This window comes from Balearica regulorum, chromosome 21, assembly GCF_011004875.1.
Source record: "Balearica regulorum gibbericeps isolate bBalReg1 chromosome 21, bBalReg1.pri, whole genome shotgun sequence".
Classification (NCBI taxonomy): Eukaryota; Metazoa; Chordata; class Aves; order Gruiformes; family Gruidae; genus Balearica; species Balearica regulorum.
Window position 1 is genome coordinate 4,893,335 of NC_046204.1, and position 23,785 is coordinate 4,917,119.

The 23,785-nt window shown below is 46.7% G+C and overlaps 1 protein-coding gene across 5 annotated transcripts in view; it reads left to right on the forward strand.

Annotated features, from left to right (window-relative positions):
- PIK3CD (phosphatidylinositol-4,5-bisphosphate 3-kinase catalytic subunit delta) overlaps window positions 1-23,785 on the forward strand; it is a 61,470-nt gene that overhangs the window by 32,514 nt on the left and 5,171 nt on the right. For 3 of the 5 annotated variants that reach the window (XM_075773184.1, XM_075773182.1, XM_075773183.1), the window contains exons 2-17: window positions 8,960-9,123; window positions 10,656-10,884; window positions 11,290-11,519; window positions 12,374-12,553; window positions 13,209-13,358; window positions 13,672-13,761; window positions 14,794-15,015; window positions 18,224-18,320; window positions 18,684-18,814; window positions 19,751-19,810; window positions 20,014-20,181; window positions 20,962-21,083; window positions 21,245-21,388; window positions 22,082-22,181; window positions 23,053-23,231; window positions 23,436-23,545. In XM_075773184.1, the coding sequence (XP_075629299.1) occupies window positions 8,983-9,123; window positions 10,656-10,884; window positions 11,290-11,519; window positions 12,374-12,553; window positions 13,209-13,358; window positions 13,672-13,761; window positions 14,794-15,015; window positions 18,224-18,320; window positions 18,684-18,814; window positions 19,751-19,810; window positions 20,014-20,181; window positions 20,962-21,083; window positions 21,245-21,388; window positions 22,082-22,181; window positions 23,053-23,231; window positions 23,436-23,545 (2,353 nt within the window). In that variant the 5' untranslated portion in view covers window positions 8,960-8,982. Of the gene's footprint in view, window positions 1-121; window positions 272-8,959; window positions 9,124-10,655; window positions 10,885-11,289; window positions 11,520-12,373; window positions 12,554-13,208; window positions 13,359-13,671; window positions 13,762-14,793; window positions 15,016-18,223; window positions 18,321-18,683; window positions 18,815-19,750; window positions 19,811-20,013; window positions 20,182-20,961; window positions 21,084-21,244; window positions 21,389-22,081; window positions 22,182-23,052; window positions 23,232-23,435; window positions 23,546-23,785 lie in introns of those variants that run through there. The other 2 variants (XM_075773181.1, XM_075773185.1) reach the window with 1 other exon arrangement.

The following is a 23,785-nucleotide window of genomic DNA, read 5'->3' on the forward strand; positions in this document are numbered from 1 at the left end:
GGCTGCCTGCAGCCCGGGGCAGGGTCCCCGCACCGGTTGCCGCTGTGCGGGGGTACGGCTGGCCCACGCGCACTTGCGGGCGGCGCGCGCTCGCCGGCGCGCGGCCCTTTGCAGACGGTGCCCGACGCCGGGGCGCGGGCGGCCCTTTGCAGACGGTGCCTGGGCGCGTGCGGGGCCGGGGCGGGGCCGCCCGCCCAGCCGGCAGCGGGGCCGGGCCGGAGCCGGGGCCGGGCCGCGCCGGGAGCCCGGCCGCCGCGGGCGAGCAGCGCAGGTGAGCGCCGGGCCGGGGCTGGGGGGGGGGGGCGGGGAGCCCGGGGGAGCCGCTGGCGGCGGCGGCGGCGGGGAGGAGCAGGGGCCCGGCAGGAGCGGCTGCCGAGGGGCGACCGCCTGTCGTCCCCGTCCTCCTACCGGGCCGGGGCCGCCGCGGGTCCGGGAGTTCGGCCCGGGCAGGGCTGGTGGAGCTTCGCCCTGTCCTCCGTGTCCCGCTCCTACGCGTGTCTCCGTGCCGTTTGCGGCAAATCCTAATCGCTCCTCGGGCTCCTTTAACAAACTGTATTCTTCTTAAGAAAAACCACTTCAGCTTTACGAGAACTGGGTGGTTTCAGACCCGGCGATCCGCGCGTTGGCCGTAGACCGGTCGCTGCTTTGGGGGTCAGCCCTTGAAGCCGCATCCCCCGCAGGAATGGCAGTGCCGGCAGCAGCGCCGCTCTCGGTTGCGGGGCGGGTGGATGGCAGCGGGGTTTCTGCTCGGGCCGGGAATTGGACCGTAACCACTGGTGTCCGTGCGGACCGGGGCCGCGGGGTGGCGGAGGGGCTCTGGTCCTGCAGGGGCCCGGAAGGTTTAACGGTGCTTGGACCAGGCTGTCGTTGCAATCAAGAATCGCCCAGAGATTTGTGCGTGCTTGGCGATATCTGGCCATCTGCACCTCCTTTGCCGAGTTGTGGTGCCTGGGTTAGTCGCTAACAGCGATGTGTGTTTCTGCCTTGGGTTAGCTTTGGATGGCGTAGTTTGGCAGGGCTGAGGAAGTCTTTTAGGAGCTCTCCAAAGAGAGTCTCTTAACACCTAAGCACGGGGTGCTGTATGTGCTCAGGATGAGAACCTGGAAGTAAAGAAAGTTGAATGTAGTGATGGAAGGTCATTAGAAATGTATGGCTTATTTTTTGTTTTCATCAGCAAGATGTACTTGGCTTTCTGGTATCGTCCACTCACGGAAGCACTTAAAACCAACTGATTTCAGCAACCTCTTCAGCTAGAAGCTTTCATTTATCACAGCTTCCTCCACCTCCCAGATTATGCTCATGTTAGCAGTAATAGCAAGAGTGCAAAGATCCCAAATCACTTTGCCAGCGTTTAAGAATTGCGACATCCTTCATGAGGTATACTTGTGCACATGAGACGACTGAAACATGGAGGAGTTAGTTGTTTGAAGTCAGGCATCAAACAATAGTCAGGGCTGGGAGTGGAACTTTGCAAGTTGTTGGTTTTCAAGCTCTTGCTTTAACCGTTGAACATGCTATTTCCCACTACATGCTTCCTCAGACAATACTGAAAACATAATTGATTGACTGTGAAATTGCCTAAAAGGCTGCTCAAAAGTTTCCACCAGAGCAAGGTTCTCAAGTACCTCCCCTCAGATGCTTTTCTTACTCCCTTGTGTTACTCTGCCTGTCTCTAGTGATACTGTGTTATTTCCAGAATGAGGTATGGCTTTACGTTTCCATTTCTCCGAAGTTGCTTTGCCTGAGCTCTTCTTTGCCTTCCTCTGGCTATTACTTGTGGTTGGATCTAAGGTCCCTCTCTGAGCCTCGATGACGGTATATCACTCTGATGCTCTTTCTCTAGTTGCTCTGGAGCTGGGAGCCCCACAGAACTGCAGCCTGTTTTTATCACCACGTGTACATTCTGCTTTCCTATCTCTTTCCTTGCTGACAACCCCTTTCATCATCAGCCCTGCACACAAACAAGGTTAGCTCCAGTTCAGATTACATTAGTGTAGTTCTGCTTCCCATTACTTTTCTCTGTGAGCCTGTTTTATGGGAGTGTGCATGTGTAAGGCAGGCATTGAACAATATAAATGCTCAAAATAAAGGAGCCTTTATTTCATAAAGGGAAGGGCACAAGCCAAGGGATACTTTGGATCCAGTGGTGGTTCGAAGCCCGATCCTTGCAGTCTGCGCATAGCTAGAACATTTTCTTGGAAGGTGGAAAAATCCATGGTTCTCTGCTGACATCTTGATGCATGGAAGATGCTGATTTTGGTACATAAATGGTGGTTTATGTTGACTCCTCAGGTAGGGAAGGGGATGCTCTGTAGTGTTTTAGAGGTCTGAAGAGTTAGGTACGTGCATTTTCATCCCTTGCCCAGTTATCCTGGGCAGATACTATTGTGTGTCTACCTCAGTCTAATGGTTTGTGTGAGTAAAGGTGATTAATGGGAGGCTTAGAAATCTCTCATAAAAGGCATTATTGAACCAATGTAACTGTGCCTACTACGTAGAGTTGGATGAACAATGAAGTACTGTTGAAAGCGTGAATGAATCGGTGCAGGGAATTGTGTAGCAGGATATAAGAGATCAATGTACAAACCAGAAGCTGATAATATGCAAAAACCTTTATTTGATTTTTGTATTTGGTAGAGGTAGAAGTCTTTTTATTACTGTAAACCAAGTAAAGGAGATTAGAACATTCTAAACTAGAGTTTGAGGAAATAAACCCTGACGATACAAAAGCGTTGTTTTTAGGGGTTGTTCAGTACTTGAATGCTTCTCTGCACCTTTTCAAGGGGTCCTAGTTTTTTTCCTACTCAGTTCATGGGCCAAGTCTTACACTTGTGTGTATGTGTTGAAGGAAGAACCAATGACAGTTAGAGCTCTGGTGCAACTCAGGTCTGTACTGAAGGTGCAACGCTTTCACAGGAACTGAAAGAGAGCAATAATGGCCTAACAGCACAGTTGGGACACCAATGTGTATTTTACAGAGAGCTTGATGCAAATTGCAAAGGAAACACTTTTGTCGATACAAGAGCAAAATCTATCCTATCAGTGCCACCTCCCAAACGATATTAGCAGGTTTTCAGGAAGGCAGCTAAGCCATTCTTCTGGCATAAAAGGCTGCTGCTAGCTGAACGTCTGGGCTCAGAGTCACTCTTGGTGGCAGTCTGCAGGGGATGGCTGTGAGTTCTCAGTCCCTCTTGCTGTGGATCCTGTAGGCTGGCCAGAGCATCAAGTCTGATGTGCTGTGTTGGAGGTCGCCGCTCAGTTGGGGCGAATGGGGCAGCACAGCAGACCTTGGACCTCTGCAGGCCGGCGGTCCCTGAGGCTGTGTTTCTAGCACCTCTCACCAGCATGCATTCATTTTTAGATGAATAAAAGACCCAGGTTGTCAATACTTGTCAGAGCAGCAAAGGCCAGTCTTGCTATGAGCTTCTGTTGGTTGCAGCCACGTCATGGGACTGAAGCCTGAATCAGGATTTTTTATGTTATGCTGCAAGGCAAGCAGATGCATGTGTTTTTTCTGTGTGATGAGTGGCTGGTACCTGGGTGTGAGTATCCTGCTAGCCCTGCACGGGGGGGGGGGGGGGGGGGGGGGGAGTCCCCTTACTAAACTCCCACATACTGTCACAGTTTGACATGCTGACCTGCTGCAGGAGTTTTCCCAGTCTGTTCTTGGAGGGGAATTTGCGTGTTAATTTTACAGTCTGTCAATGCTCAAATGACTTGCCCGTGGTGTACGGTGGACCTGTTTTACCCTGTGGCCCCCACCAAAAAAGCAAACCCAAGCTTAAAACATCTTCAGAACACTCACTGAAATGGGTCTGTGCCTATGAAAGCTTAGGATTGGTTCAGATCTGCTATGTGTCTTGATTGCGTGGTGAGGACATGTCAAGCACGTGTGTACATAAAAATTCCCGTGGTCTCCTCCCCCAGCTAAGTTGATGGCTGCAATGAAAGTGGCTTCCTGCCGTCTCCCACGCAACACACATCACCTGTGAGCTCTGCACCACTCATTTCTTATAAACTTGAAAGGTATTTTTGTAGTCCTGGGGTTTAGTAATTTTGTAATCTGTTTGTGGGCGTTAGAGCTTCCGTGTCTGTCTAACGCTGCAGTCTCTCTGAGGTTTGTGGAACACTGCTCCATGTGCGTCTTGCTAGCTTGCTGTTTTTTTCTTTTCTTTTTTCCTCTCTCAATAGCAGTTGTATGTTGTAAACACCAGAGCTGTGGTTGATAAACTTCATCAGAGATTTGTGTTAGTGTTTTATGTTGACTGCTATCTTGTTAAATACCAACTGAGTAATTTCAAATGTGTCTGTTACACTCTGCGTAAATTTGCCTTTATGTGCAGCTATGTATTCCTCAGGGTGCGTGAACTCAAAACATGTTATCTGCTGTTACTGGTGTTGTGCCTGTATTCGTTATATGGTGACCAGTAACATTGGACTTTTATGTTCTGTCCAGGCAGGCGAGTGCACGGACTTGTCCCTTGTATCGGCTCTGCCTTGGTCATCTCTCCCCTTTGGGAAGGAACGACATTTATTACCTTCATGCCAACTAGTGCAAGGGGAAATGTTAAGGAGGGCAAAGCAGCCCGTAGCTTTCCTGCAGAATTGAGGCAAAGGGGGGAGAGGAAGTTGAGGACTTGCCGTCGTATGAAACCTGGAATTTTGTCCATGATTATTTTCCTCCATCTCTTTTTCTGCCCAGTGATGAAGAGGTCTGGGCATTGAAAGATGGATTCATTGCCCGTATGGCACTCAGCAAGGAAGTGATTAGTAGCAATGGATGCATCTTTCCTGGTTGCTCCTCTAGGAATGAGTCCACATCTCAAAATTATGGAGGGATTATGGAGCAGTTGTCCGCTACTAGGAGTTTTTGCTGCTTGTTGGGCTGGTCTGAACCAGAGGCAGGGGCGGTGTGGAATGGGTCCATGGGTATTTCATTCCTAGTCTCCTGAGAAAGTCTGTCTTGCACAAATTTTTACTTTCCCCTTACAAAAATATTCCACAGAGCATAAATACACGTGAAAAGGGGACTACGCTTGAATTCTGTGGGAATTGTGAGGAATAGCTTCATGTTTAGACCCATGGAAATCTATTGTTGGGTGCATGCTTGATGCTTTGGGACCTGTGTTGTGTGTCAGCATGCATTTCTCTTCCTCTTAATGCTCTGAGAAGTCCAAAGTTTGAGAGCTTGTTTATCTGCAGACTGAAAGAAGCAGCTGTGATGGCCGTACACAGATGGTAGTCACAGCCCGTGCTGTACACCAGCCAGTCCACACACTGGTTGTCCCGCTGCTGGGCTCTCCCATTGGGTTGTCGCTGGTCACTCCTCACGTTTTCTTAGCAAGCTCCGAGGTTCCCATGGAGCGTGCCTGCTCCTTTGGGAAAAGAGTTGCCATTACTGCCTCCCTGTGGGATAGGAAGAGCTGTTCTTCCTTTAGGGCAGCTGGGGCCCTGCCCATCTCAGGAAGCAACAGAATAACGTTTTGAGCAAACTGCTTCTTGTTTTGGTGTGCTCAGCTATGCCAGCAGCACTGCCACCGGGACTCTGCCCCTGCAACTCCTGCCTGTGCAATACCCTTTCCTGGAGTTGGTAGGATTGCAGGGCTTGTAGACAGCCTGTCACTCATAGCCTTTACAGCGCAGGGTCCTAGGTGTCCTTCCCAAGCAAGTACATACCATGGGGCGGTTTTTAGGTCAGGCTTGTGTGCAAGCAGGCTCAGATGAAAATTGCTGCCTGAGATGAATGAGGAGGTATTTGAGGGCCGGCGGTTTCCTCAAATGTTCTGTGCACGCCTCCAGTTCGGGGGCTGCATGAAGTTCACAGAGCGATATACTTGGCCCTCACAAGGGCCAGGTCTTTAGCCTGGACGTATGTGGTGTTACGACTTCTTTGGCCACCCAAGCAGATCAGCTGGCTGGCCAGTCTTGGGGTGTATCTCCCTTGGATGGGATGTATGTACGCACCAGCTGTAGACCAAGAGCTTTGTCCATTCTGGTTGTCTGTTCTGCTTCTTAGCCCCCGGGGTGCCAAGTGCCACGTGCATCCTGTCCCGCTCAAGTGTCTGGCGTTCTAGGAGCCGGAAGGCAGCAGTGTACCTGCCTTGCTCTTGAAATGAGTGTTTGAGGGTTGTGGGAGACATGGCTGGTGGGGGAGGAACAAGTAATATAGGAAGATGTAGGTGGGGGAATATGGAAGTATTCTAGCAGGAAGGTGTTTAAGGGTATATTGTAGTAGGAAGAGTGAGGACTGGGGGAGTCTTATGGTAGAAAGTGGGTGGCTACAGCTTGGCATTGATAAGCAGGGATCTTTAATAGCCTGCATACCTGCTTGAGGTTGGTTCTGTGGGTTTGCATCCCACTAAAACACAAACTTCTGCTCACCCTTGCTTGCCCTAGCTTTGAGAGATGTGCAAGTTGTGCAGTAAACTAATTGCTGTCGAGTGTGGGTTGATTAACTTGAACCTCAGGCTACCAGACCTATGGGTCAGAACGCTACCACAACATGGGATTTTTAACAGTAATCTGTCCACCAGGATGAAAGTCTGAGATGACATTGGGGCTTTTAAAAATTGACAGCTGCAGTGGGGAATCCTTTTTTTGAAGACTGCTACAGTGAAAGACAAAGAGCATATCTCGAACAACCCTAGTAGCGTAAACTCTGACAAGAAGGAGTGATGCTGCATTTGGCTCTTCACAAATGGCAGAATGACCTAGAGAAAAGGTAACTGCAATTACTTTTACTCATGAGGCCAAGATGGTACAAACAAGGTTACAGCCTGGAGAACTCTGTTCCAATTTCCCAAGGCAAAAGGGAAGATGAAAGTGGGGTGGTGCAGAAGTATTAATCTCTGCAGAGCTTGCTTCATGTAAAAACTGTCACACTGGATCAGATCTAGGGTCCAACTAGTAGAGCATTCTGAATTTAGCAATGGGATGGGGGAGAGACTTGGTAAACAAAGTATTAGAGACCGTGCAAGTCCAGAGTTATTCTTCCTTTTGGCATATCCTCTCCAGGTTCTGTTGGAAAAAATCCCTCTACATCATGAGATAATCAGTGAGTTTGGAAAGACAAGGTAGTATTGAGCAACTTGAACTTGACATTCTAGTGCTAATAGCTTAGATAAGGTACTTCATATCTGATGGGATGTGGCATCAGGTAGAAATCCTTAGTAGGAGGAAGCAGCTCGGCCACTGTTGTGTCTTCTGTCCCTGCTGGTCAGTAGAGCCATGGTAGTTTTCTGCTTTTGTTGGCATCGTGAAAGGCTGAGGTAGCAGATATTCTAGAAACTTGCTGGTTTTATTATTAATGAGCAGAAGACGAGGCAAGCTTGTTTTGCTTTATTCAAACTTGTAAACCTTGCCTCCTTCCCTTTTTACTTCCCTCCCTCGTAAGGCGCATGGGTGGTTTTTGTGGTCTCTGTATCCGGTCTCTGTGTGATACAGTATGTGTGCTGAGGAAGCAGGACAGATAAAACATAGCTCACATTTCTGGGAATCCTTACCTCACTGCCGATGGGGAAGTGGTGTGATCCCAGGCACTGGCAGATAAGATGCTGGGCGGCTTGTCATACTGAAGCATAGGGCTGGATCATGAGAAGCTGCCACCAGGACTTCATGATGTGGGAGAGCCAAATCTTTGGCAGCATGTTGCTCAGTTTTTCTAAGTTTGTACACTGTCTGACAGCTGCAAAGCCGTATTTTAAGTTGTGAATGAGCAAATTTTGTATTAGTTTCATGGGCTGAGGATAAGTGATACTGTTAGAATTGCTCAGAGCACGTGCAGGGCTGAATTTAGAACGAGCAGAGTCAGCCTGGCAGGAGGCTGAAGCCTTGGTTTTCACAGCAGCTATGAGCCATGGCTATCTGAGTGCTCTCCAGGCAGCACTGCTGGCATGGTTCTGGTGGAACCATGGTGGAAAAACTCTCTGCTAAGTGAGAGGGAATTTCGGTGAGCTGCTTTCTCTGCTGAGGTGGTTGAAGGGAGTTAAAGCTTCTTACCTGTCCCTTGCTAGGAGCTAATGCTAACAGCTCCAGGCTGTTCCTGCACATGGGGACACCACACTCTGCCTGTCATCTGTGGAGGAAACTGGAATTTTACACTGCTGCAGTATTTTGCTTGTGGGCAAATGGATGGAGCGTGAGGGTTTCTGTGACTTTGGTATTACGTGTCTTTAAGAAAGAAACCATGCTACAGGCTTCTGCTGAATGCCTTTTGTTTTAGCTGTGTGTGCTCTTACTCTGTGTTTGAAAACCAGTTTGTACCTGATAGCATTAGGATTCTTTTTCTCTTCTTTGTGTTCTTTGGATGTGCTGAGAATAAATTGTAGAGCCCTGCCAAGTGAAAGCATGCAGATGGAATTAACAAACCTATTTTGATTGCCTCAGCCTTAGATTTCAATTTTTCCTCTGCTCGTAGAGAGGGGATATACAGTGGAGTATTATTTGTTTGTGTGTATAAAAATGCGTGCGTACTCAGAACCAGCAACATCACTTTCTCCCTCTTTCAGACTGGAACTGAGCTCTGGAAAAACAAAGTGGAGCTTGAAGCATGTGGCCTGAGGATTGCCGTAGAAAGCTGGGCTAGGGACTTGCTGTTTCTGTTGGCTGCTTGGTTGTAGATGAGCTATTGGGACAAGTGCCTTCATTCTCAAGTGAAGATAATTCTTTAATTTCTTTGTCAAATGCAGATGTAGATGGTGAATCTCAGTCTAGTAGAGATTAAGAAAGGGCTGCATTGAGATAGAAGCAAATGCTATAGCATGAACACCTCTGTGGCTTTAAGGTGCTGGACTAGAAATTTGGCTAATGCACATATCCTCACAGCGCAGGAAAATATGCTAACCTTCCTTTCTTTGAGTTCTTTTGCACATTAACTTTGTACAGAGCCCAGCTCTGTACATATAATATCTGAGAAGATATGTAGTCAACAGCAACAGCCTTTTTTTCCCTTTTCTTGCAGGTGGTAGCTAAGAAGTGAGCAGGATGCCCCCAGGCATTTACTGCCCTGTGGAATTCTGGTCCAAGGGGGAAAACCAAAACATCCAGGTGGACTTTCTGCTGCCCACAGGCATATACTTAAACCTCTCCGTGTCCTGCAATGCTAGCTTGGGCACCATCAAGCAGGTAACAGCCTTGTTCCACAGTCTTATCTACAATCTCTTGGAACAAGGAATCTCATCTTGGGGAGCACCTGGGGAAATGTGTTGGGTCTTAACTCAGTGCAAGTGGGTTTCCTCTCTGTTGCTCTGAGGCAGTTCCTTGTGATTCACTATCAGAGCCTCTCCTTTGTGACAGCCTCTGCCATCCATGGGCCCATGTCTAACCGCTGAGACTGCCAGCAACAGCTGGTGGTGGTGCCGGTGGGGTCAGGTTCAATTCTTTGACTACTTGTCCAACCTTGGGATGAGAATTAGAGTAACTATGGCAGGTTTGAGTTGGCCATGTAAGGCTCGTGGACTGCGTGTCCAATTGCTGCTCACCTGAGCCAACCGGTCCCCGCACTGGATTTTTCATTATGAAAGTTCTTGTGTATGTGCATGCAAGTAAGAGAAGTCAAATGCAAATGCTGGAATGACTCGAAGTATTCAGGATGCCAGCCCAGCCTGAAGCACAGGAATTAAGTATTGAAAATTGGGAATGGTAACGATAGAGAGGATTTTTCGTAGTGCTTCATTTGAGGAATAAATGCTGTAGTGAAACCATGTGTAAACAAAACGTAGCTGCTTCCTTGTTTCCCTGGGCAGGAAGCAGGGTTAGGGGAGAATGAAGGAAAACAGTGGAAAAGGTTTTCTCTGCAGCAGCAACCTGGCCTAGATGAGTCACCGATCACAAGGGACAGAAGCACAGTGCCAAATTATTCCAAGTTTTCTCATGCTGCAATTTTCAGGTTAAAAAAACCCGAACCCAACCAAAAAACCAGTAAGTAGAGCTGATTGGTTCCAGCTGTTAAGATACAGGTCTGTGTTTTACAGCCTGTGGGCGTGCTGGGTCAGACCAGAGGCCCATCTATGATGGAGTTTTTCCCTATAGCAGGGAGAAGGGAGTATGGTGTGTTTGAGCATGGTGACCCTAGCCACCCTCTGCCTTGCTGGTGGAATGACAGTGGGAAGAATGAGAGTGAAGAAATGGAATATGAACAGGCATGTCAAGTGCTGTCCATGGGAGCGAAGGATCTTTGGGAACTGGGTATTGTGCATAAGACGTCAGAAAAGTTCTTGGCTCTTGTCACAGATTTCGTGTTACTGGGGGCAAGTCACTTAACCCAGTTTTGCTTCCAGTAGGAGTAATACCTCTACTTCACAGGGCTAGCAGTCAGCAGGTACTTGCTGTGAGGTATTCAGGTGGGGGTTATTTAAATACTCAGGTTGAGGCATTTACTTTGCCTGAAACAAATGGCAAGCACAAAAAAAGGAAGTCAGTTAAAAAGGCGCTTGCTAATAAATCTACCTAGCTGTTCTGCATGAGTTGGAGCCACCAGACTTGGCTGAAAAGCAGCTTATGGTTGCAGGTCCAGGAACGCTGTGAGAAGGTTTGACTGTGCATTCCCTTTGCTAAATGGAGTATCTCGGGAGAGTGAGGTTGTGGGGTGACAGTGAGAGGAAGACAGGGTTCTGGCAGTGCAGCAGTAGTTTCACTCTGCTGTTGGTCTGGCCCAGGTGGTGTGGAAGCATGCTCAGTATGAGCCGCTGTACCATATGCTCAGTGATCCCGAGGCCTACGTCTTCACGTGCATCAACCAGACAGCAGAACAGCAAGAGCTGGAGGACGAGCAACGGCGGCTTTGTGACATCCAGCCCTTCCTACCAGTACTGCGGCTCGTGGCTCGAGAAGGTGACAGAGTCAAGAAAGTTATAAACTCCCAGATCAGCCTGCTCATTGGAAAAGGTCAGTTCCTCCATCGTTAGTCTCGCCAGGAGTGTGGCAAGGATGTCGGCTGTGGGTGAAACATGCTTCTGTTCTAGACAGCCTTGCTACCTATGGAATAGTGATGGAGCTCTGCTTATGCAGGAGATGAAATTAGCAAGTTTGATCTCTGGTGGGTCTGGTAAGGGAACAGTGTGTGCGCAGACCCAAGGAGGGTCATCTTTCCAGCAGACAGCCGTCTACAGTAATTGAGTTGGTGCAGTTGTACATAATAAATAGTGATTATTAGTAGCTTGGCTGACTCCTCTCCTTTTGGCCAAATATTAAGCATGTGTTTAGGAAGACTGTTTCACAGACACTTGATTATCAAAGGCTGATTTCCCCTGTTGGGTGCAGATGCTTATTTTGCCTTTCTCTCTTACTCAGGTTTGCATGAGTTCGACTCTGTGCAGGATCCAGAGGTGAATGATTTCCGCAGCAAAATGTGCCAGTTCTGTGAGGAGAGAGCAGCAAAGCGGCAGCAGCTCAGCTGGGCAGCTTGGATGGAGTACAACTTTCCCTTGCAGCTGGAGCCCATGGCCAAAGGCCTTGGGACTGGTTCTCTACATACTCCCACCAAGAACATTTTTGTCAACGTCAAGTTTCAGTCTGGCGGGGTAAAGCGCAAACTTTTCTGTGACAATGTTTAACTGGTTTGTGCTTTCCCTTTGGGAATCTTTGGGCATTTGGAGACAGAATAATGTGTGCGTGGACAGTGTTTCCATGTGTTCAGTGTTCATCTTCATTCTCCAGATTCCTTTGCCTGTGGAGATGGTTGGGAGGGAGACTCTGAGCCTCCAACCAAGGGAGCTGTTCCCCTTCCTCAACATGCGTTGGGTGTACTGGTTAGCTCGTAGCTGAGGTTGCTGCATGCATGTGTGGTGGTGGAAAGCTTTTTGGATTTGGGTAGGAGAGGAGCACAGAAACCAATACATGCCTTTCCTTTTGAAGCCCAAGAGTCTGCTCAGCTCATGCTCAGCATACACGGCTTGCAGGCGTCTGGCTGTGTTGCCCATGGGCCCCTGTTCTTGCCTGCTACTTTTGGTTAATGTGATTTTTTTGCATGTTTGCCTGAGCATGAAGCAGAAGCCACCCCAATGGGAGAAGGGCTTTCCAGAGCAGTGTGTTTGAGCATGGTGACCCTAGCCACCCTCTGCCTTGCTGGTGGAATGACAGTGGGAAGATTTTTATTAACTAGTAACCACACGAACTGGTGATTCTCCTTAAACTGGACTTGAAGTTCCTGATTTCCAGCCTTGCGCTCGTGCTGCTGAAATGTGCTCCTGCCCAGTTTGGCAAACGTTCCTACTTATTTGCTAATGTGTGTGTGTGGGTAATTCTGCCTTCCTATCCTTCTCTTTGTCAGCAACAGGAATGTTGCTACCTGTCCGCTGAGCCACTGCTGCTCCTTGTGCTGATTTCAGCCCTTTGCTGGTGTTTGACAGCGTATGCTGTGTTGTTGGGATTGCAGGAGAGCTTCACTTTCCAGATCTCCCCAAAGGAGTTCCCCATCACGCTAATGAGCTATGCTATCAAGAAGCAGGCTACTGTCTTCCGCCATGAGACAGTGGAGAACCCAGAGGACTACACCCTACAGGTGAATGGGAAATGCGAATACCTCTATGGGAACTACCCCCTGTACCAGTTCCAGGTGAGCCTTTTGTCGTGCTTTATCAATGAGTCTGTTCCCATATGGCCCCCTCTTGCTGGGAAGGTGGATTTGAGAGGTGTTACCCTCCATCACGGAGGCAATGCTGTTTACAGGAATGCAACACATTGATGGCAGGACCCGGATGCTACTTAGGGCAAGGGAAACTTCTAGCAACCTAACAGATCCTTACAGTTTTGGGGGCTAGTGATCTAAGCCTGTCCCTGGGCACTAAGTGCTGTGTGTAAATGGATTTATAGATTCTGGTTCTGGAAATGTCTGTCTGCTTGCATGGTGGGCTGGAGGTTCTCTTCCTGAAAGTTGGGCAAGTAATCCTGTATCCTGTGTTCCCCTGGCAGGGCAAACTGCTGTTGGGATTACTGAATCCTCAGTGTTTTCCCTTAATGCAGCCATTTGAGTCAGTTGATGAAATGCCAGCTATAAAAGGCACTTCATGTTCTCAGTTCTGGCAACATGAGTCCAGTGAGTTGCAGGTTTATAAAGCAAGAGGAGATAAATTAAAACTGAATTTTGATTGTTGTTGTGTCCTTTCCTTCCTCCTTCCACCTGTTTCTGCTTCAGCCAGTTCTCGTTTGCTTGACTGCTCTTGCCTGCCTGGCTCTGTTTCATCCACGCTGATGCTGTCCTCTCTTTGCAGTATATTCGCAGCTGCCTGCACCGAGGCCTAACGCCCCACTTGACCATGGTACACTCCTCCACTATCATTGCTATGAGAGATGAGCAAACCAACTGTATTGCCAGCCCCCCGAAGATGGCTGCCAAGCCTCCCCCACTCCCTAAGAAAAAGGTAAAGGGGGACAGTGACACAGCGGGGTCACCCTCAACTCATACTCATCCATTGGTGGAGATGCTAGTCTTGTCTGGGAACAGAGGCTGATTCTTCCTGCCTCTCTCAGCTAGGGTCTAAGAGCTGGGAATTTCCAGTCAGCCTTCCAGCTCCCTCCAGAACTTCCCTGGTTGTCACAGACTTTATGTTGCCCACCTGCAATGCAGTGCTCTTTTCTGTTGGAGCAAAAAGCATATGATGAGAGATGAGGTCTGGCACTGGCTTGAAGTCTTCGTCGCATCTATTTCTGATCAGAACCCTTTTCTCTTTCTAGCCAAACTATGGTTCTCTCTGGTCCTTAGAGCAGTCTTTCTACATTGAGCTGGTGCAAGGTAGCAAGGTCAATGCAGATGAGAGAATGAAGGTAGGTACTGACTCAGTTTGGGGTTTTGGTTTTGTGTTTTGGCTTTCCCAGTAGCATCTGTCTTGTTTTGTGTGGTGAGGAAAGCAGGGGCTGACACCTTGATCTCACGTGATCCTCCATTATGCTTCATTCAGCCTTTGGGCAGTTTCTAAACTGCAGCACAACAGGAAGGGGAGGGCCAGCAGCCCAGCAACAGAGCAATGCATTCTTAGAAACACTCCCCTGCAAAAGTTTCTGAGTAGCAAACACAGCTGCTGGTCTACGGTGATATCCTTTGCCAGCGGTGTCGAGGGGAGGGGAAATTCAGCTCTGAGAAGGGAGAATGATGAGAGAGGTGGTGACTGGTAAAGTTAACACAGAAAGCATGATGCAGCAAAGCCCTGGCTTTTGCAAGGTGTTTGCCATGAAGCGGGGAGCAGCCAAATGAGAAGGGGAATGGCTGCCCTTTGGGAAAGGAAGGAAACAGCAAGAATATATCACGTAAACAAGTGTTCTGCAGAACAAGGCTTTATAAAGAAACAGGCAAACCTGGAGACAGCTCACCATTGGCACTGCACTGCAGTGCAGCCTGTTTTGGGGCTCAGCTGTTTGCATGCACCCTTCTCCTGTGATGCTGATTTGCCTCTTCTTTGGCATAAGCAGTTGGCGTCTGCCCCGCTTTTTCAGCGCGACAGGTTCCCGAGCTTTTGCAGCATCTCGGTGGGCAAGGCTTGGTGAATATTTATATCGTCTGGCTTTACAGGATGAAACCTGTAATACTCTTGCCAATGGATTACCCAAGCATTTTGCAATGATTAAGCAGCTCTTGCAAGTCTGCATGAAGTAAAAAGATAATGATGTCCTTACTGAAGTTGAGTAAACAGGAAGATTAACGAACTTAATGTCTCAGTGAATTGTAAAAGAGACAGGAGTAGGGCATCCTGTTCAGGGGAGTGGATGCCCTGTCCTGTTCCTCTTCTAATCATGTATGCTTCAGCAAACAGGTCAAGTCCCTGTGGATTCATGGTATTCTCTTACTTCTCCTTCTCTCAGCTGGTGGTGCAAGCAGGTCTCTTTCATGGCAACGAGATGCTGTGCAAGACAGTGTCAAGCTCTGAAGTGAACGTATGCTCAGAGCCAGTGTGGAAGCAGAGGCTGGATTTTGATATTAACATCTGTGACCTCCCCCGTATGGCGCGGCTCTGCTTTGCTCTCTATGCTGTCATCGAAAAGGCAAAGAAGGCACGTTCCACAAAGAAGAAGTCCAAGAAAGCTGTAAGTAAAACCAATGTGGGACTAAGCCAGGCTTGCCAGTGCTGGAGGGCATGGGACACCATTCTGAACCAAATACCCTTTGCTTTCAGAAGACGACTTTATTAGTTGGACTTGATGATCTTAAAGGTCTTTTCCACCCAAAACAATTCTATGATCCCATGAATAAAAGAGCTTACAGAATGATTGCCAGTAACTTCTTTAACAGGAGCAGGAACCTGAGGAGTGGCTGCCTGTAGGAAAGGTTGTTTAAATGTAACTTCTTGTCCAGAAAGACCGTTAAGAAACAAACCCAGCATCTGAATATACATAAAGAGGAATCAGTTGTGTTAGTGTCATCGTTTTGCTGTTCTGCAACTTCCTTGTTTGGTAGTTGAGGTTAAACCATCTTTCTAGTAAGGTCTTTCATGCAAATCCCCCATGGAGCAAATTAACAGGTAAGAAGGTGGAAGAAAATGGGGAATGTAAACACTGGTTACAGTAAAGCTTTAGATGTGGTAAAATGAAAAGTGCAGAATCTTCAAGGTTATTGTTCACATGCTGCAAACTGAGGACAGAAAGTATTAAATCAATTTGGAAGCTTGTTTGAGCTTCTGAATCAGAAATGTAGTGATATTTCTCACTTCCCTCACCTCTATTCCAAAGCTTCTAGGCCATTAATAATTTAGTAACTAAAAGTAGATCTAAGTATAGTCTGTAACTGAATTGCTAGTTTCTCAGTGTTGTAACTTAAGCATGATGCCTCTGGCTCTTTGCCAGAGTGAAGTTTTCTCTATGAGCAACAACTGCATTTGTTCCTCTGCAAATTGTTGTTTCTTCAGCCATAAAAACACTGATACCATGCTTTAAAGAGAGCGTTAGTCATGCCGTCTTTACTAGAGTGGGGAGAAATGAGAGACTGATAAATGTGATTGCAGAAGATTTTAGTCTCAGTCCTGCTGGCTCCATTTCACTGCTGGGAAGTTCACTGAGCTTTGCTGTGTTGACATCAGTAGGGCTCGCAGGGTTACAGTGCTTTCATGTCTGGGGAGCTACAGGCAAACCAAAGTCCTGCTTGTGTGGACCCGTTTCTGGGTTGTAGGCTTCAGACTGGAAACATTTTGAGGCCAGGACCAGGATCAACCTTTTTATCGGGGTTTTTGTTTTTTTTTTTTTTTTTTTTCTTTTTTTTTTACTTAAGAATAGCAGAACTCCAACTCCTGCTGGAGGCTTTTGTTGAGCAGAATATCTGATTCATCCGCAGGCTGCATTTTTGTGGTCACACTGGAACAGTTTTCAGTTTTGAAGCAGTCAGAAGGCAATCTTACTATTCTGATTGACGAAACAAAACCAGTCTGGTTAGCTGAGTTTTTAAGAGTATCTTGTTCATAGGTACCTGGGAAAGGTGGATGCCATCTGATGAGCTCTTACTGTAAAATCACAATATTTGCTGGAGCTGAGCTCTGCAGAAATGGATTTTCCCACATAGTCAGCTGCAGCTCTAAGGTGTCCAGATCTGATTTAAAATGATTGGTAAGAGGAGCTTAACAGTCAGAGTGCACTCTGATTTTTGGTTTTGATTAATAATCTTTATGCTTGCTTTGCTTACTGCACTCAGAGGTTAATTACATGCATGTTGTTTGTCTATGCAGACTGTCCAGAGCAGATAGGTGGGACTAAATCATTTACTACCACAAAAACAGGCATGCTTGCAGACTGACTGGGTGAGTCAGAGAGTTAATGTCACCCAGAGGGTTGGCTTTCAGTGTTTCTGTAGGTCATGCAGGAGAGATTTCTGTCCTTATAGTGCTGAATCGTTTCTTTGCTGGACCTTATCCACCAAAAATCTTGCTTTGTGTTTTGGCAGGCTCTGCGCTGTGGTTTGATGTCATTTTCTTGGGTAAAAACGGTTATTGGTGGTGCTTTGTTTGGCTTTTCCCTGTGATCCAGAAGCTGATGTCTCAAATAGGATTTTACTGAAGACACTTAGTCTAATCAGATCAACTCAAAGGTTTGCGAGAGGCCATTTGGAAGTGATTGATTTTGTTGCATTAGGGGAAAATGCTGACTTTGTTACCTCCACCAAGTCCTTTGCTGTACCTTTGGGGTAAGCCTGGTACATTCTCTAGAATGTCTCAGTGGAACAAGATGTCTCTCTGTGGTTCCCTTCAAATATTACACTGTGGGTGCGTCTCACTAGAGTTTTGCCTCGCAACCTATTTGCAAGTTGGTTTCTGTGCTAGCGTATGTTTAAGCCTTGGTGTTTTTTGAGCAGCTGAGTGAAATGCTGGTGTTGCTGAAACTGTTATGTGAAGTAAACTGTTCCATTTGGGGAACCCGAGTGCCGGAAATCTTAGGTCACTTGTGGAATATGTCTGTCTGCTCTGATGGCGGGAACTGGGTTTGGGCAGGGAGACGGGTTCTCTTTCTTGGCCATGTCCCAGTCACTTCACTTGCTGGAGTCTCCCACCTCTGAAATGAGACTGACTTGTGTGGCTGGCTTGGGCTTGTGGGTTTTATTTTAGGGGCGTGTGGGGGAATTGGCAGCGTAAAGTTTGATTTCCATAGATAGTGTTTATTATTGTACAAAGGAGCCAAGTCTTTTCTTCCCATTATCAGAAATATCTAGCATTCTTTGCCTAGTTTTCTGAAGTCATGCTAATTCTGTGTTCCCTGTTTCAAAATTAAGGTTCTTCTCCCTCCCCTCAAACTGTGAAATATATGAAGTATATATGTCATAGCTCTTTCAAATATCATCGAGTATAGAATTGCAAGGCCTTACCAGAAACTTAGAGATTCTTCAGCTATGCAGAATATTGGGTGATGAAGTTTTAGACATATTTGTGGGGAGTGTTTGGTGCCATTCAGCACTGCACAAAGACCCCAGGTTTTGGCAAGTTATCTGAATTTGATGCCATCTTGTACTCAGATTTTAGGAGAACTTAAAAGGTAAGCAGACAGATGTGGCTGCCTGGGGAGGTACATTCTTAACAGCAACTCTTTGGTGAGGGGGTGCCTACATACTCTTGAATGAGAAGCTACCTGCCTGTAGCATTTTGTGTAGCAATTTGCAGATTTGGAAAAGATACAGAGTATATAATTTCTTCTTCCTGGGTGTTGTGAGGCCTTTGCTTTGCACGGGGATATTTCACTTTCTTGTTAGTTCTTCTCTTCCCTTCATCCAGCTTTTGCCATTACAGCACCTGAATGAGCTTTTTTCTTTGCTTTGCAGGACTGCCCAATTGCCTGGGTGAATGTCATGCTCTTTGACTATAAGGACCAGCTGAAAACAGGGGAGTGCTGCTTGCACATGTGGTCCTCCTTTCCAGGTATGTCAGGACACAGAGCTATTGTTTTGCGTCTTTAGTCTCCTCCACAAAGACCCTGCATTCTGCATTGCGTCCAGTAGTTGTAGGAGGGGGCCATAATAGTTCAGACGAGCAGACCCAGTACGATTACCACTCCATATTGTGATGGCATCTAGAGCCCTGCCAAGACGAAGGCCTTGTTTTGTTTGGCACTGCATGTAAAGATGTCATGTATACTTTGCTTGTGAGAGGTCAGGAAAATGAAGTGAGCTGCTCAGGGCCAGGCAATGCCCAGTGACAGACCTGGAAGCAGTCTGTGCTTGGCTTTCTGGACCAAAACCTCAGAAGATTTGGGTTCATGGGTTTATGTACTCTGCTTTTCAGATGAGAAAGGGGAACTTCTGAACCCCATGGGCACAGTACAGTGCAACCCCAACACAGAAAGTGCAGCAGCCTTGGTCATCTGCTTCCCCAGCATTGCTTTGCATCCTGTGTATTACCCATCATTCGAGCAGGTAGGGGACATGGACACTTCTTTTGGGAGGCACAGAAATTCCCTAGCTTTGCTGGTGTGGGAGCATACAGTATCACTGGCTCTTGGGCAGCTGTCGATGGGGACCAGGCAAAAGCAAACTTGATGAATAGATATTGTTAATTGAAAATTTGATTTTTTTCTTAAGTAATGGACCTTTGAGTGAATACTTTTCCAAGCTGTGAATTCTTGTGAATTACTGAGGTAAAGCTCCTCTCACAGACAAGCATTTGTTTTAAAAATGTATTTGAGCCGCCTTTAAACTGCAGGCAGGATTAGGCTCTGTAGGAAGGAAGAGGAATAAAAGGGGAAATGAGTGAAAGCAGACAGCTCCCTCCCTTTCAGCACAGAGTGATAACATGCCGTGTGGTATGGGGACTTTCCATCTGTCACTGCAACTGGCCAAACACTTAAAGTGAAAGAAGAAATGTGCCCATTACAAGAAAGAAAGGAGATCTGCTCTGCCAGGGACATACACACATGCTCCCCCATGATGCGTGTTCTGGCTCAGAAGCTTTAACAGATTGTGCCAGTGTGCAGGGTGGCTTGGGCAGCGCTGTCTGCTTGGCAAACGCATGCCAGGTCTAAGAATCTGGAATGGCTCATGTTAGCCTGGAGCTCGGTGACCCAGAGCCTGTTCACAAACTGTATGGGTGTGCAGATATGCCCTTTAGGGGAGGAGGACTCATCCTGTCATTCTTGTTATTACCAGGGCAGGCTCTATGGTTAGGTTACACCTCTGAGCAGAGGCGTCCTGCTGCGTACGTTATGTACACTTGGGCTGTGAGAGGTGTGATTCCCTTCTCTGGAGGTGGCAAGGGACTGATCTCTAATGCTGATCTAAATGCCTGAAGTGATGGTGAGGTAGAAGTACAGAGGAAATTACGAGACTTTCTCAGATTCTTTATTTGTGTCCCAGCTGCTGGAGTTGGGGAGGAATGGAGAACAACCCCGCACTGCACCAGAAGATCCTGAGGAGGTGAGTCTTCTGTCAGCAGTTTTTCAGTGATGTGCAAGCCTGGTTTCACAGATCAAGTTATATGTTTCCAGCTTACCCTCAGCCAGCTTTTTTAACAACCTGGGTCACGTCCCACCCCCATAGAGGAGGTCTCTGGGCAGAGCAAGTCCTCTGGGTTGAGACTGAGCCCTGTGTATGCTCTTTCCTGTGATTCCCGTGAGCAGAAGCTGCAACTGAAGGAGATACTGGAGCGGAGGAGCCACACTGAACTGTATGAGCATGAGAAAGACCTGGTGTGGAAGATGAGATATGATATCCGTGACCAATACCCACAAGCTTTGGCAAAGCTGCTTATTATCACCAAATGGAACAAGCATGAAGATGTTGCCCAGGTGGGGATGCTGGGTTGGCAGCCAAGGCTCCTTTTTTAATCCATTTTTCAGTGTCTACATTCCTGTGTGGTGTTTGGGAGGCCAGCTTAGCAGGGCATGTTTCACAGGGCCCCTGCGCAGGTAGATTTGGCATCGCTGAAGCTGAGGAAGATTTGCTGTTCTCAACCAGTCACTGCGAACGTATGCTGAGTTGAGGTTTGGCTCTTCTGGGCTGTCCCAGACTCATTACTGACCAACAAGGTCTTGCTTATTTCCTCAAGAAAAAAATCTGTTCAATTCATGGCATAAATAGGATCTGGATTGGATCTTCTGAGCTGATAGCTTCTGTGCTGGTCTCTCACTATCTCAGAGGGTCAGTGAGTCTCTTCCACCGAGAATGTCAGACATGAGTTAGGGATGGTCTCTGTGCTGCTCATCCCTCCTTACTTAAAGAGCTTTGACAGGACTTTCTAAAGGTCCCATTCTAGTCTACATTATTTTGCTGCAAAAAAGTGCTTTTCCCAAAGAGCTTATTTCACTGATTGTTGTACAGCAAATGTAACGCTGCTGTGGACTTGGATGGCTCCTCCTGTCAGCCTTCCTGGAAAGTTTAGACCAATGGTTTTTGACCTGGTGTTTGCACACTTGCTCTGAGGCATTTATAAGTATTGACTAAGACAGAAGGTTTACCCCCCCACAAAGGAGTTGCTCTTCCCTCAGTAGAATTTTAGATTTTTATCCATTGTCATAAAAATCTTCATCCTTGTTTTGCTTCCTCCTCCCTCCCCTTTCTCCTTACAGATGATTTCCCTGCTTCAGACCTGGCCAGAGTTGCCTGTCCTGAATGCTTTGGAGCTGCTGGATTTTAGCTTTCCTGACCGTTATGTTGGTTCCTTTGCTATCAACTCATTAAAGAAGCTGACGTAAGTGTTTGCCAAAAGGGCTATGTGGAGCCCCTTTCTATTTATATTTAGGGCTGCTGAGGGGGACTGTGAACAAGGCTGACAGTCTTGTCTTTACAGTTTTTGCACATATGCTTCTTGCAGTAAAGATAAGCTTGTCTTTGTTTCCTTTCTGTCCACAGAGATCATGAATTGTTCCAATACCTGCTACAACTTGTCCAGGTGCTTAAGTATGAATCCTACTTAGACTGTGAATTAACCAAGTTCCTGCTGGACAGGGCATTATCCAACCGCAAGATTGGCCACTTCCTCTTCTGGCATCTGAGGTAAAGGGCAAATGTTTTATTCTTTTTCTCAGTAATCAAGTGAAACCAGCATTTACTGATTTTTGTCATTAAACAGCAAGCATGTCTGTACAGACGCCAGGGTGTTTATAAGGCTATTGGCTGGCCTTTAACTAGTGGCTTTCATCAAAGCATTGGTGGGATTTCCTTGCTGTGATTACCAAAACCCAGGAACTGCTGCTTTTTACTTGGGACACTGAATAAGGATTATTCCAGGAGGACACAAAACCTTTTTTTTGTTTGTTATTTTTTTCATTTGTGGTGGTGATGGTGTTTGGATTAGGATCTGTTTTCAGAATTCATATATACACACATGTCTGTGAATTGAAATTTACTTTGGACATCCATGGCTACCTGCCAGTTCTGAGCTGTAGGCTCTGAACTGTTCTTGCTCCTTAAGTAACATTCTCAAAGGAGTGGTTACCCATTTAGTTATCCAGAAAGATGTCTCATCACTTCCAGCAGGGTGGTTGTTTTTTTGTTGGTTTTTTTTTTTTCTACATCACCTTCTGGGTGGGTTAATTTTTTCTTCCCTCCCCAGAACATAGAAAGATTCTAAACAGCAGCTAATATTCTGCACCCTCTTCTCCCTCCCTCCTTGTGCTGGCATGAATGGGAGAATTAGTCACTCACTGCAGTGAGTCAGAATTGCTTTAACCTCCCTTCTTCCCCTAGGTCAGAAATGCATGTTCCTGCCGTTGCCTTGAGATTTGGCCTGATCCTGGAAGCATACTGCAGAGGCAGCACCCATCACATGAAAGTTTTGATGAAGCAGGTAAAAATTGCATTTACCCATAAGGTTGACTTCCCTCTTGCTTGGAGCAGGTTCTCAGCTGTTAGCTTTTCCAACTTTAATATTATCAGTAATACAAAAAAAACCCCCAAACCTTTTAACTGCTATATTGGTTTTGGCATATCCTATTAAGAGTCTGGAGTTCCCTTTCACATGTGACTTTGCTCATCTCTTACTCACCCACACACATCCCAAACTACTCTGTGTGTCTAGAATGGTTTGAAATGTTCAAAGGCCACTGCTGTTATTAGATGAGTTGAATGAGTTACTGTTTAGTAGGAGCTGATCACAACTGGCTGATTCAAGCAGCGCACTCTTTCTCTCAGTTGCTGTGTGGCGGTAATCCTGCCATTTACCCACTCTCTAAAACTTCCATTACCTAGCCAAGATCACTGTACCTAATTCAGAAGTGGGGGACTCATGTATACATGAAGTCATATCTAAGATGTGCCCACAAACCAGTGCTGCTTCTATTTTCAAGTCTGAGTGGCACTTTTGCGTAACCAGAACTCCCCAAAAGCATTGACGGGCAGGGGCTGTAGGTCTCATCCTCACTTTTCTAGCCAGTGCACCTCACTTCTTGCTTTGGTGCTTGATAATGTGCATTATTCTTGGTGCAGGCATTACCTTGCAGTGCATTTGTGCCCAGCAGAATATCCATAATTGATTATGGATCTCCCTCAAGCAGGTACTACTAAATTTGTTTTGTTGCAATGTGTGAAATTGCCACAAGTTGAAGAGACAGTAAGAGCTACAACCAAGGTTTTCATTTCACAGTGGATTTTAATAGTTTTTAAACTTCCTCCAAGAATTTCCTATTTGTTAACCCTGTTCCATCCATCCCTTTGTTCAGGGAGAAGCACTCAACAAGATGAAAGCTCTGAATGACTTCGTTAAAGTGAGTTCTCAGAAGGCCACCAAGCCTCAAACCAAGGAGATGATGCATATGTGCATGAAGCAGGAAACTTATCTTGAAGCACTTTCCCACCTCCAGTCCCCCCTGAACCCCAACATTATCCTCGCTGAAGTTTGGTAAGGAAGATAGCTGCATCTCTTAATTTGTGCCGCAGGCTTTGTTCAGCCATAGAGCCAGGCTTCTGGTTACCCTGAGGTCCTCTTTTCTCATGGAAGTCACCAGTCCATGAGCGTTTGTAGACCCTATTGAATTTGCAGCTTAGATGGCCGCTTTTTTTTAATAGATGGAAACTCTGATGGTAATATTTTTGTTTCCTCTAGTGTGGACCAGTGCACCTTTATGGACTCCAAAATGAAACCTTTATGGATTGTGTTTAATAATGAAGAGACAGGTGGAGGTGGAGTGGGCATTATTTTTAAAAATGGAGATGGTAAGTCTTTAAAGGATATGTTTTCACAGGCATAATAGTCTCAGATATTTATTATTGTGACTGGGCCTAAATATGGACCATTAAGATGATGTGTAAATGAGGACCAAAAATGTGTTTGAGTTTTTAGACAGTAATCTGGAGATATAATAAACTCACCTCTGTATTTTACCTGCTGCCCTCTTCATGAGGATTTTAGCACAGTAGTAGCTGGATATGCTTGCACAATAGAAAGAAACTCCG